Genomic DNA, 13065 nt, shown 5'->3' with positions numbered 1-13065 from the left:
CAGCGACATATTTACCATATAGACTTGAGAGTGTCATTCATCTTCACATTTAACTCTCTGCAAGCATGCGGAGAGGCGTATTTCCCAGAAAACGGCCCCTTTAAAGACTAAGTGCTGCCTTTGGGTAAGAGGTAGTCCGAAGATGAGGTGGAACTGTCGCCGCTGTGATTCCTCAGGACTCTCAGTGAGCAGCCGCAGGTCATTTGGAAAACACTTCGCCCGAGCACGGGGAAGCCAGGCAGCCGAGAGGAGGGCAGCTGATCCCCTGTGGTGTTCTCCCTTAATCTCTCCTCAAGAAGTGGGTCACACAAGTTGATGGGAGCCTTCCCAGACATTCTGCTCAAGTGTTTTTATGGCCATCATAAATCATGTATTGGTCTTGCTCTGCTCCAGAGGCATTTGTGTGTCTGACAGAGGGGAAACCCTTGCTGACAAACCATTTCCCACATCTTAAGCATTCCGATTTCATTATTTAAGACAGCACTGGGCTATCCTTACCTTGCTCTGTGGAAAAAAGACGGACAAAGAGCACATCTTAGAGCACATTCGGGTCTAGATTAAATTAGGTCTCCAGACAAATACATCTCCGTTTTTGTAGCCTCGGTTTGTATTGATGATTTCATCTGAAGAGACACACATTCATCTTCCTCTTTGCCAGGGTCGGGTGAAATGGGAGATTCACATCTCTGGCAGCTCTTTTAAATGGTCAATAAATGTTGTTTGGAAAACCTATGGGACTGTATCAGACGAGATGGCTCCCAGAGACACCATGTGCTTATTAAAGACCAGCACAGAGGGTCTCTCTAAATAAACAGGTACGATCATGAGGGATTCATCTGTGTTCCCTTAATTACACCGGGTGAAGAGGTGAGAGCAGAAGGGCTTTTACGACCAGGATATGAAAAACTTGTTTTGTTAAGAAGTCTCTCTCTCTCTCATTTCACGACAGTTGATCTACAGTAACCTCTCATCTCAGTGTCAAATCAACCTTTTTTACAGTAAACATTAAACGCAATGCCTTTTGTAAAGTACCCTTCAGATCCTCTATTCGCCTACAGCGTTGGATGTCTCTGCATTTGATTTGAATGAATCATTGAAGGCTCCTACAGGTTATGGGAGTGAGCTAGCAGAGGTTTTCCCGTGACCGATTCTTAACGTACAGAGTGAGCTCTGTTCATCAGTATGGAGCTCTGGTACAGTGGCTTCTAGCAAAACATCCCAGAATGACTGGTAAGTCCTTCGTCATGCCGCGATGTAATTCAGTGAGCTGAATATGCAGAAAGTGGAGCGATTCAAACGATTAATTCTGTATGTATTCCTTCTTTTTTTGTGATATATTTGAGTGAGTTCACAGAGGAAAAACAAAACAACACTTCAAAAGGAAAACGTCATTTTACTTGTTGCATACTGGTGAATACTGGAAGGACTTTAATGGAATACAGCGCACAAAGTTCCTCGTTCTAGCTTGGCCGTTACCCCCTTGCTATTTGACGTCACCTCTGGAATTGTCTGTCTGCGAAAGAGGTGCATCAAGGTGCATGCACCACTGGATAAATCCCATTTGTATCCCATATTTAGAGTTCACCAAACAACACGCAGCTGCTTCTTCTCCCTTAGAGGACTGGACCATCAACTCAACCAACAAAAACTCCTAATGGGCCGCTGAAAGATGAATTATTCATCTGGGCTAGGTTGCATCGGCCTTGTTCTTCTTGTGCAGGCATATGTCTCCTTGGCCCCCTTGACTCCCTGACAACAGCTGGGCAAATCTGTCTGAGACCGATGAAGACTGTGTTGATGAAGGTTGCAGCTCCATCCATCCTATACCACAGTACTAATAGTGGAAGACTCCTCTGACTTGTCCGGTCTGCTGGGCAAAGACTTGAGATACTCAAGATGTCTGCGGGCGTCCTCCTGGTTCGCCCTGACATAGTAGACCAGGTAGGAGATGACCATGCTGAACCAGCCGAACATGACGACCAGCATGGCCACATCTGTAGTCCTCTTCATCACCACACATAGGTCTATGTCAGGTGCCAACAGGAAGGCAAGTCCTTGAACTCCTATTTCCTCAGGGTCTGAAGTCTGGCACACAATGCCAGTCAGTGATGCAGGCTCCAGGTGTACGTGAGGCATGGCCATCTGCAGATTGCAGTCACAGTGCCATGGATTGTTTGTTAGATTGGCGCGAGCCCGCAGCCCCTCATAGGCATCAGGGTTAAAGTGTACTAACTTGTTGGAGGAAAGGTCCAGGAACTGTAGTGAGGGGCCCAGGCCTCGGAACGCCCCCACTTCTAGCTGGCTTAATTCATTGTGTGATAGATCCAGTTCGACCAGATGAGGCAAACCTTCAAAAGCATTTGTCGGGATTGTGGTGAAGAGGTTGAAGTCCAAGAAGATGCGTCGTGTGTCATTGGGGATATCCTGGGGGATCTCTGTGAGCTGCAGATTGCTGCAGCGCACCGTCTTGCCACTGCTCTCACTCTCAGAGCAGTAGCAGCTCTTGGAGCAACTGGTCGCAGCATGGTGGAAGCAGAAGGTCATTAGCACCAGGCTGTGCAGCAGCAAACACATGACCACCGAGTGGCGCAGTAGCCAGTCTGCAAGTAGGGACATTGTGGGACACAAACATGCTCCAGGAGAGACCACCTGGGTGCACAGGGTGAAGTCCACATCAACCTCCCCAGTAGCTGTTGAGTCTATGAAATAAAAACAACACAATGTCACATTAGCAGTGGTGGGAAGACTTCCCTTTAAGAAATGACGGAGAAACACTTTTTGCCTAAGAAAACATAGGTAATTAACTATGTTCTTCATAGGCCAGAGTAGCTTGTCTATTTGCTGTGAGGAGAATGCTGCATGCTCATTACAGCACGTCGGTGGCCAGAAACAACGGCACCACTGTTGTATTTCCAAGAAAGTCTAAAGATCAAACATTGCATTCATACCAGCACAATAAACGAGCAGGGAAAATCCTTTGGTGTCACTGTGCCTCCTTTATAATTGACATCCCTGCAGTGCAGGGCTATTTCAGTACACAGAGGCTGACATTAACATACAGTATGTGACACCACAAGGAACAAAATGTAGTCAACAAAAAATAAAAAATCAACAATATTATTAATAGTCGTGTTTATGTAGCGAGTTTCCAGTTCCTTCCAAAATTGTATCAGCCATTCTGATGCAACAATTTTTCTATAAAAGAGACTATTATCATTTTCCTAGCTCATCAAGTTTTGCGGCCACTAGTTCATAAGGTGATTTACTCAAAAGTTTGAGTAACACAAAGGTATAAGCTTGTGTGTTCTGTAAATTAAACTTTATTTTTTGTATGTCAGCCTCTGAAAATGTCAAGTCTACCCACCCTGACACACTTCATTAATAGGTGATCAGGGCTACCTCCTATCCCATTACTAATCCTCTTAAGGAAAAACTCCTCAAGTGAGTGTAGCATCAGTGTTGGCCACCCAATCCTTTTTTGTTGGGGTGAATGCTAATGCTCTGAACAGGCCAACAGTAGTGATGCCATGTCTACTTTGAGACAAAAAAGAACCAGGGGCAGACCTCTTAATTTCTTGAAAATGGCTGGAGACTGGGCAAGATCCGCTTACCAAGCTTAAAAAAATGAAATCGATCTCTAACTACCTCTAAGTATCACATGGCATTGGGGGTGAGGGGGTAGAGGACAGTGTAAAGATGCAATAGTGGTGTGTATATACGTGCGAGGGGGGTGGATGATTTGTCTACAAGATACAGCTAATAACACTCATTGTGTTACGCCGGTTGAAGAGATGCCTGCCAGACAACCCCAATAACAAGCCATTAGGGCGTGGTTGATAGGCTGACGTATAAGAGCACAGATGAACCTCAGACTGCGGTGGTTTGCCTCCCTCAGATATGGGATGTTAGTCCACACACCTTCATCAAGGCCAGACTAAAGCCACTTCCAAAGGTTTTCCCTCTGTGTCAGCAGGGTGTATGAGAACGTTACACAGCATGACAGATGCGGCCTAACACACAAGGAAATAAAAGATCTGGTTTCGACTGAACGGGTAACGTAATGCTCCTGTAAAAGGCTGCACTTTTCCTGTCAACTAGCATGCCAGCCTGGTATTTTGGTGAGAGATAATGGGGGAGCAGCAGCAGTGGGGGGCTGGGGACGAAGGACGGAGGGGGACGCATGCGGGCAAGAAGGGAAATTGGACACACGATCGCAGGGCTGCGAGAGAAGGAATGATATTGAGAGGATTCAAGAGGGAGAGGGCTAACATTACAATTACAACACGGAGAACCGTGTGTGTGTGTGTGGCACTAATGAGATATCCAGGAGAGGGGGCAAATGTTAGCAAGTCACGGGGAGAGCTGATGAAGACAGCTGGCGGGGAAAGAGTAGAGATAAGAGAGGGCGAAAACCAAGTGAGCAGAATGGGTGGGGCACCGGTATAATTCACTATTAGAATTTCAGAAACGGTTTTCTACCCAAAATATTCATTTTAGTAATGGTCTATACCCTTCTAACAAATATGGCCCTTCTCACAGCCTTATAGTGTAAATACAATAAATCAATGGCCTTTAAATCCTAAAGTCATTGCCTGCTTGTGTGATAAATAACTCCAGCGTTTAATTTACACAATAAATACTGCACTCGGGCAACAAAAGGTCACTCTCTCACTTCATAAATCCCCCTGCGTTCGGTGCTACACTGACAGGTCCCATGGAACCAATTATGTAAGGGGGCAGTCATTTTGGACTCAAACCCAAACAGCGGAGGCATTCAAAATGCAACACCACTTTACTATGTAAACATGTTTTTTTGCGATATGGTGTTTTTTCCATGTGTGAATCTGACCTTTTTTTTTTTTTTTTTAAATGGCATCACATCACACAGAATGAAAGCGGCGCATGAATGGTGGATAAGCTGCTGGTTTCTAATTATCAATGGGAGGTGTGGATGACAGAAAGGGAAACGGCGGAAAATACAGCATCTCTGACCCTCTTTAACCTGAAACAAGGGCTTTTGATGCATCAGTAATCATATTTCAGTGCTTTTAGCTCCCTCCCCCCCTCCTGATCCCTTACTCCATGTCAATCTCGATTACTAGAGATGCTCTTTTTTGTTCCTTAGAGCAAAACCCCGTGCTTGGCAGATTTCCATTGTACTCTGACACCCCCCATCTCTCTCTCTCTCACACACACACACACACACACACAGAGAGAGAGAGAGAGAGAGAGAGCAATGTGCAAGCATACTGTAAGAGAACAGCTGTCAGCTCTTCGATCTTGTCATTGTCATCAGCAGAGCAAATGTCTCCCCAAGATGAATTTGAACATTAATACCCTCAACGTAAAAACTCCAGTCATAACTTCAAATTGAAATTGTATTAATCCTAACACAAGATGAGCACGTTTAAGGTGCAAAATGAATGCCCAACAGAGGGTCAAGTATCGGCTTCCTCTCTGTGAGCAACAAGCGTCTGGTGGAGAATGAACTCAGGAGAAGAAAGACGAAGCCTCTCTACAGCCCCTGTTGACTCCATCTCTCGTGCTGTTTCAGTCAGCAACATGCAGAAGTTGTTTTCATCAGCAGTCCCCGTTTAGAAAGCCCCCCCCCCCTTGAATACCAGAAAGACAAGAGACTTTTATATTTAAAAAAAAAAAAACGAGTAGGTGCGTGCAATATTACAAAGAAAAGGTGCGTTTGGGTCAGTGACACACACACACACACACTCACGTCTTCGCCGCTTTCCCTCTCCTCTTCATGATGCGTTGATCCGCGAGTGCGCACGGTGAAGAAGGTCCGGCGGACCAGCGCTCTGCCCGGTTCGCTCAGCACGTTGGTCCGCGTCCATCGGGTCCTCCGCGTAGCCGCCTCAACTTGTGCCGAGAGCCGCTCCGTCAGCCACGACGCGCCGCTGGGAAATGCCCCCGAGGACCGGGGCTCGCTCCGCGCAGCCGCTCAGTTCCCACGCAACCAGGGGGGGGGAACCAGGCATCACATCGGCGGAGCCTGCGCGAACTGGTGAGGACGCAAGGCGGTGGGTATCTCACTCACTGCGATCCTGGATCTGACACACGCACACACACACACACACAGAAAAAAGTTTAAAATGGCAGACATGCATTTACGCACAGTGGGGAGGCGTCGGTGTCTGGATATGGTCGGTCCCTGGCTGCTGCAGGGATCGGAGTGTTGGAGAAAAAAAAAGGATGGATGCAAATATGCAATGGAAAGACTGGTTATAATTCATCCATAAGCATCTGTTGATTGATGTGAATGGAGTGGATTTTAATGAGCATGCAGCAGGTGCCTAAGTGAGGAGTGCCCCTCCCTCTCTCTCTCTCTCTCTCTCACACACACACACACACACACACACAGAAATGATCTCATACGCAGTGCAATGTCGGTGCATGTCGCGGTTGAGTTGGAAGAGCCTACATTCATCGTGGTTGAAATGAAGCTTGTTGTTTCAGTCGTGGGGTCTGCCTGGCTGCCAGGGCGGGGGATCGTTGGCCGTCTCCCGGTCCTTTTCCTGCCTGCTGCCAGCCGATAAGGAAGTCCAGTCAAATTCCACTATGAAAACAGACGTGCATGGGCACTGGCCCGGGGGAATCTGCCAAGCGGCCAGTCAGGAGGTATTAATGGAATTAAAATCAATAAAGTGGGATACGCTTCACTGCAGCTGTCTTTCTTTCTTTCTCTCTTTCTTTCAATTGGCCAGTGAGCAGGTAACTGCCTTGGGCTCCCATTTCCTCAGGGGTCAAAAGATCCCAATTACTTTTGCATTATGTCATACTACTAAAAGACCATTCATTATAAAGGGCCTCTGGTAAAAAAATAATAATAATAATAAAAAAAATATATATATATATATATATATTACCTAGGGCCCTTTTGTCAGTCCTAGTGGTAAAATCTCTAATATATCAGTTAAAATTATATGTTCTCAAAGGGTGATTGTCGGCATAGGAATAGTGTTTGTTTTATGGTGTGTGTGTGTGTGTGTGTGTGTGTGTGTGTGTGTATAAGAGAGAGAGTATACAGTTCATATAGTTTTTGCCTGGACCTCATGAGCATGTTGGATCAGTGGGATGTGGTGATGACGGAAAGGGGAAATAGGAAAATAAAAAAAACATCCTTGACATCTTTTAGTACAACGTGGGGAGTATTCTTCAGTGCTCTGTGGTGGCATCATAGACTGTTTATATAGCTAGAGCTCAATGTTACTTTCCCCTCACATTTCCTTTCCATGTCCCTGTCCTAATACCTGTCTTACGTTTTGGACAGTTTTTCCAAAAGGTTGATCAAAGATCGTGTGCCACTAAGGATGTCAGTTGTGCTAAACCTCCAGATTAACCTGCAGGACGTGTAGTTAAACAGTGCAACGGGCAGTCGTATCTGGGTTATTGGTCTGCAAGGTTTTATATTTATTTAAACGATAAATAAATAATTGCATTTCTAATTAAGTTTAGTTTGCTTGAACACAGGCTTGTACTTACATACCATGTCACCTAATATTGTGAATTCGCTAGAACAATAGCAATAAGGTGCTGCTCATAAAAACCACCATCTTTTAATGTTTGCCTCTGTATCCTTAGCCAGTGTTGATAAATTAAAAGATAAAACCAACATTATACAATGGTGCATCTCAGTCCCCACGAGGAACCCGTAGCACATGGTGTTCATTGTGCCTGCTCTGTGCTCACTCCTTTTATGGCCTCGGGGTTGTGAGGCTGCTCTTGTCAATTAGAGGAAGATCAGATAGGTGGAGGAGCATATGACAGTGGAACAGCAGAAAATGGGATTACCTTCCTCGTCGAAGGGGGAGAGTGCACTGGCAGTCGGTCTCGCAAGCTTTTTTTTATCAGATTACTTCAAACGCCCCGCTGTGGTTGGCAGCTTCCGGGGTGCTGTATGCATTATCAACCCAGCATTAGTCCTGCTACATTACACTTTCAAGTGATTCAAAGTTTCTTTCCTTCTGACTTTAATGTCTCTCCAGTCTGTCGAGTTTCGCAAACCAGCCTCAGGTGGCCTCTCTGTTACTTACAGTACATACATGAAGCCAGAGTGCTGAATGGGAATTTTTGCTCGGAAAATTCTTTCTACAATGTCACATCAACAGGGCGGGAATGTTTTCTCATCACCTGTGCTCTGAGCTGCGGTGAAACAAAAGGACCTGTGTTCATGAGACCTCTCCCTTTTGTTGGCATTTTTAAATCCTGTTTGTCTTTGCCGGCTCATACAAAAACACACACATATGCACACGTCTAAACTTGAGCACGCACAAACACACGTTCCCCGTATCAGGCTCCCAGCGTTCTCCTCGCCGACCGAGCCAGATCAAAGTCCCGCCTTGTCTTTGTGAATACACGGCTTTATTTATTTATTTCCTGGCCTGTCTGGAACCTTTTAATCAAATGCTGTGAGAAAGGTGTAGGAAAATGATTTTCCTGCTACTGCCAGTAATAGGCGAGGTCACCTCACCTCATCTTCCCTGTGAGGAGCCTCGTCTTTGAAGTCTGATATCCCTGACATTAAGGAGACAATGTGCAAGCAATATGAAAGTGTGATATTCATTGATCCTTGTAGCAGAGCACTGCACAGAGAACTGCACAGAGAACTGCACAGAGAACTGCTCTGGAGAAGTGTTCACAACTTAAAGACGACGAGGACGGCTCAGGGGAACATACTGCTTCATATCCAGGGGTCGAAAGCAGAAAAGGCTGCTAACTTTAGGTTTTGATGCATCGAGTTGAGCTGGTGCTTGGATCGTCAGACCCACAGGCAACCCATTGATGTCTCAACCTGACTGAAACAAGCACAGGAACCGTTTATGCATCCATTGGCTTCTATTGATTATCTCAGTCAATACTATTCTGGCCATGGAACCATATTTCACACTACCACTCTGCTGGTGGAGTGAAATACAATCCAGTCTACTGCCTTTTTTTCTTCTTCTTTTTTCTGAATCCAGAAACGGAGTATAATGTGGATATTTGTTCCGCTGCAGTAAATTTATAGCTGTTATGTTTTAAACGGTTAAATTTCTTAAAACAAGTATGAACAATCAGCAAAGTAGCGGCGCAGATTGCAAAGTACAGCATCTTAAATGTTAAGTTGTTGTAGTCGCCTGCACTTCCTGCCAACACAGGATAGAAGGGGTTGAATTGGCTTCCCACTGCCCTTTTAAAGTAATTAATAATTCTTAGTCCTTCATTGTGTCTCTGAGACGTATGCACAATGACAGCCAGGGAGGGGCGATCACCTCAAAGGTCATGTTTTGGGCCTCCAAGGACACTGTTGGAGATGTGATGGTCAAACTATGACCCGAAAAGAAAAGTGAGTCTGTCACTGCTGCAGATATCAGAGGTTCACTGGGGATGTTTACTTCCCTGATCACTGCTGGAATTTCTGCAAAGGTTATTGCATGAAATGTATAAATATTTACCAGTCACATCTTGAAGAATATTACCAGCGCTTTTTAGCGCCTTTGCCGGGAAATAATTACTCAGAAACACTGCGGTGAAAACCAAGAGAAACTCTGAGGTGCAACCAAGCAAACTCACTTAAGCAAACCACCAGACGGACAATTTTTACATATTGTTAGTGATGGCTATAATGTAATATTTGACCCACCAAATGGGAGCAGAGGTATTAAAAATATACCATTCTCATGTCTGTATGGTACATATGAAGCTACAGCCAGTTATCTTAACCTAGTATAAACATAGATACCAGGCTAAGATTACTTAGCCTAGTATATACATATATATACATACACACACACACACACACATACACACACACACACACATATAGAGTAAATATATATAAAGTAAATCTGAGTATCCTTAACCTGATAATCATATTTTTCGTAGTAGTCATGTGGTACTTTTTACAAGGTAGCTTGAGATATACACACACACACACACACACACACACATATATGAGATTATCAAACTACAGATACTCAGATTGGAGGTAATAACATCTTGAGTTTGGCTGATCTTTGGTGTTCTTCAGTTGGAGGAAAGATGATATGTAAACAACCCAAGCTCCAGTCCTGGAACAAGCTCTGACATATTTGTCATGTGCTCAGTTAGAAGCAGCAGCTGTTAACCTGTCACCTTAATGTCTGTAAATCTGTAACGCAGCACTGTCCTTGCATGACACGCCGGGCATCAGGCTGCACCGTCAAACAGCTCCTTTAGACAGCCATCAACAGATCTATGACACGTCAGGTCCCCCCCCCCCCCTCCAACAGTCAAGCTGCACCAGGCCCAAGAAAACACAGTGCCATCAATAAATAAACAGGAAAGTATGTGGCACTGAGCAAGCTGGTGTCCATCTACTGCTGACGTTTCTCAACAACTTCCGATAAATGACTATTTTTGGATGCCAAGAACTGACTATTCCCTGTTTCAAACAGCCCACTAGTACTACATAAGAGAAAGTCTGCGTGTGAGTGTGTGACATGGTTAGAGTAGTCATGGCACAGATCCAAACACAACTGTATTATTGTATGCTCCATATTAACATTGAAGGAATAATTTGGCCTTTTGGGAAATATCTCCTTTTTTAAGTGATCTATTTTACCTTATAGTCAGGTACAGAATAATGAAAACACATTCTATTTTGAAGATTGAACATCCACATTCCTTTTGTGGTGTGTATGAAAAAAAGGACAAGGGCAGCTGGAACATTCTTTTGTATCATTAACAGAGATTAAGTCATTCTTTGCGGATTCAAAAATCACCGTCATTCATGTGTGCAGTTGCGGGTGTGTTTGTGTGTATATGCTGCACACTGCACCACTTCCTGGGCTCTTCAAGCCCTATTATTATCACGCCAAGGTCAGATGAGTGGGAAACATAGCAGAGGAAGACAGATAAGAATGACAGAATGGTTAGATGAATTAGATTAGAGCATTTCCATTGAGTACTGCAGTTGGTGATAGTCACCGAACCAGGATTTTGAAGGCCAAATTCTTTTTGCTTGGCGTTTAATAAAATCCTCTTGTCGTTCCTCTGTAGTGCTTTCTTACACTGTGCAATTCTGAATCTCTTTACGTGGGCTGAACTCAGGAAAGATCTGCTTGATGATACAAAGCTGCAAGAACACATCAGCAGAGGGCTGTCATGAAGTACAGCAACACACGACTGGGGAGATAAACCCCATTAGCCACGAAATAGCTTTTAGGCAGCTATCATGTACAATGTGTATGCATGTGTGACTGAGAGGTTGAAGGAAACGAGGGAGAGAGGGAGAGGGGAATGGGGGGTGGGTACTGATAAATGACACAAAATAGAAAATGAACATTGCACTCTCAGAAAAAAAATTACAGAACACTTTCTTGTGAACCTTTTTTTCCCCATACATTTGTACATCAGTACTTATAACGTATTTCTTTCTCTTTTTACTTTCAGTTTGAAGGGACTAGGCACATTCTCCTTGTTCTTCTCTCCAGCTGAGGAGGGTTGAAGCGGAAAAGAGACGACATATACCAATAGCACAATTTTCTCATCCAGCTGAGCCTGGATCTCAGCAGAGGTTAAACTTATTTTGACCCTTCTGGGCGACCCAGTCCATAGATTTTAAAATGTACCATTAGTTCTGACTCGAATGATGGAAATATTTTTTTGAACTGCATCAATGGATACTAAACATTTTTGTGAATCAGGAGGTATGCATTTGGAGCCTTTTTTTCCTTCTTATTTCATTATATTTTTGAAAAGAATGTGTATCCCGGTGCTCAAAGTAGTTTCCCCTGTGTGTGAGCAGCAGTTGCCACCTGCTGTACTTTAACTGATACAAATACATTGGTTGTCATCAAGATGAACACTGGACTTTTCAGAAGTGCTGCATCATTTGATTTACAAGAGCAGCTTCAAGACAAGGTTTAAACAATATTGCAGCTTCTCTCAGCTCTGGAGTCCTGAATGCATTATGTAGCCATGAATATCACAGTTTCTCTGATCTCTGTAAATCCTGAAGGATTATACTGTCATATTAGAGCTTCAAATAATATGGGAACGCTTTAAAAACTGCCAGGCAGTAGCTTGTGTGATACAAAACCAAGATACAAACTGAATAAGACATTTTTTTCTTATGAAACAGAATAGAATTATAGTGTCAGACCTGAGACCAGACAATAGATTAGTGATATTTTAGTCAAAGCCCAAAGTTTGTGTTCTATTTGAATCTTTTTGTATCATTCTTTTTGCCCAATTAAGATCTGTCTTAATAATTAATACATTAATTGTCAAACGATCAGATAAAGAATGTATTAATAATAATCAACAATGTACTATACTGTACATGCAGCTTGTACTGCATGTGAAGAACAGACAGTGCAGCAAATGTAACAGTGTGCATGAAGTTATAGTGCAGACTTTCAGGCTTAATGGTGTTCAAATCAATATCCACTGTAACACCCCCCAGAGTAAACAGACTATGAATATGACACTGCTCGTCCAATAATCATGGCCAAACTCTCTTACAGCTCAAAGACAGTCTTTGTTTGCAGGGTGCTGCAGTAGTGTCAAAACAATAAAAATCCATTGCTATATTATACTACCGTAGTCTATAATAGCTCTGCATGTAGGCCAATATAGACCTTTAATGGTGGCTATCATTTTAGAAAAGATTAATCTTGATTTTTTTTTTTTAATATTTCCTATTGGTTGACCAATAAAACATATTTCTTTCTGCTCACCTTTGTCATAGTTGGTGTATTTTTTTTGTAAATTGTGCATGTACAGTGTGCCAAAAACTATATAAGAGTTATACCTCTATTAACAATGACAAATAACAATTAGTCACTCAATGAATCATCTGATAAAAAAAATGAGTTTTTGCATTATTATTATTATTATTATTAGTAGTAGTAGTAGTAGTATTTTTGTTGCCAAATCATAAATTAATGGACAGCTTTAATGTGCATTCAACAGTAAATATATCTCTTTCGAAGCTGATTGGTCGCGATACACAACATGGGCGGGCTCGTGCCTCTTCTGCCGTCAGCGATTGGTTGTTGGGGTAAAAGAGGGGACGGTTCGTACCTT

The 13065-nt window shown here is 43.5% G+C and overlaps 1 protein-coding gene and 1 long non-coding RNA gene across 3 annotated transcripts; one reads left to right on the top strand and one right to left on the bottom strand.

Moving 5' to 3' along the window:
• Positions 1-1373: 1373 nt before the first annotated feature.
• On the bottom strand, positions 1374-5870 carry lrrc3ca (leucine rich repeat containing 3Ca). Its single transcript, XM_035611924.2, has 2 exons — positions 5732-5870; positions 1374-2699 (listed from the first exon to the last, which is right to left on the bottom strand). The coding sequence occupies exon 2, from the start codon at positions 2614-2616 to the stop codon at positions 1822-1824; it is 795 nt and encodes a 264-aa protein (XP_035467817.1). The 5' UTR covers positions 2617-2699; positions 5732-5870; the 3' UTR covers positions 1374-1821.
• Positions 5871-5923: 53 nt separating this feature from the next.
• Positions 5924-12715, top strand: LOC118287117. Of its 2 annotated transcripts, XR_004785575.1 has the most exons (3): positions 5924-6035; positions 6472-6633; positions 11428-12715. It is a non-coding gene; the product is annotated as an uncharacterized LOC118287117 (long non-coding RNA). The 2 variants fall into 2 exon arrangements; XR_004785574.1 differs by lacking the exon at positions 11428-12715 and having other exon boundaries at positions 6472-6685.
• The last annotated feature ends 350 nt before the right edge of the window (positions 12716-13065 follow it).

This window comes from Scophthalmus maximus, chromosome 16, assembly GCF_022379125.1.
Source record: "Scophthalmus maximus strain ysfricsl-2021 chromosome 16, ASM2237912v1, whole genome shotgun sequence".
In the NCBI taxonomy this organism is placed as follows: domain Eukaryota; kingdom Metazoa; phylum Chordata; class Actinopteri; order Pleuronectiformes; family Scophthalmidae; genus Scophthalmus; species Scophthalmus maximus.
The sequence above is the reverse complement of the archived record's forward strand: the minus strand, read 5'-3'. Positions and strand labels throughout refer to the sequence as shown.

Bases quoted from the DNA above. Each gene is read 5' to 3' on its own strand.
- lrrc3ca (XM_035611924.2), bottom strand. From the start codon at position 2,616: ATGTCCCTACTTGCAGACTGGCTACTGCGCCACTCGGTGGTCATGTGT.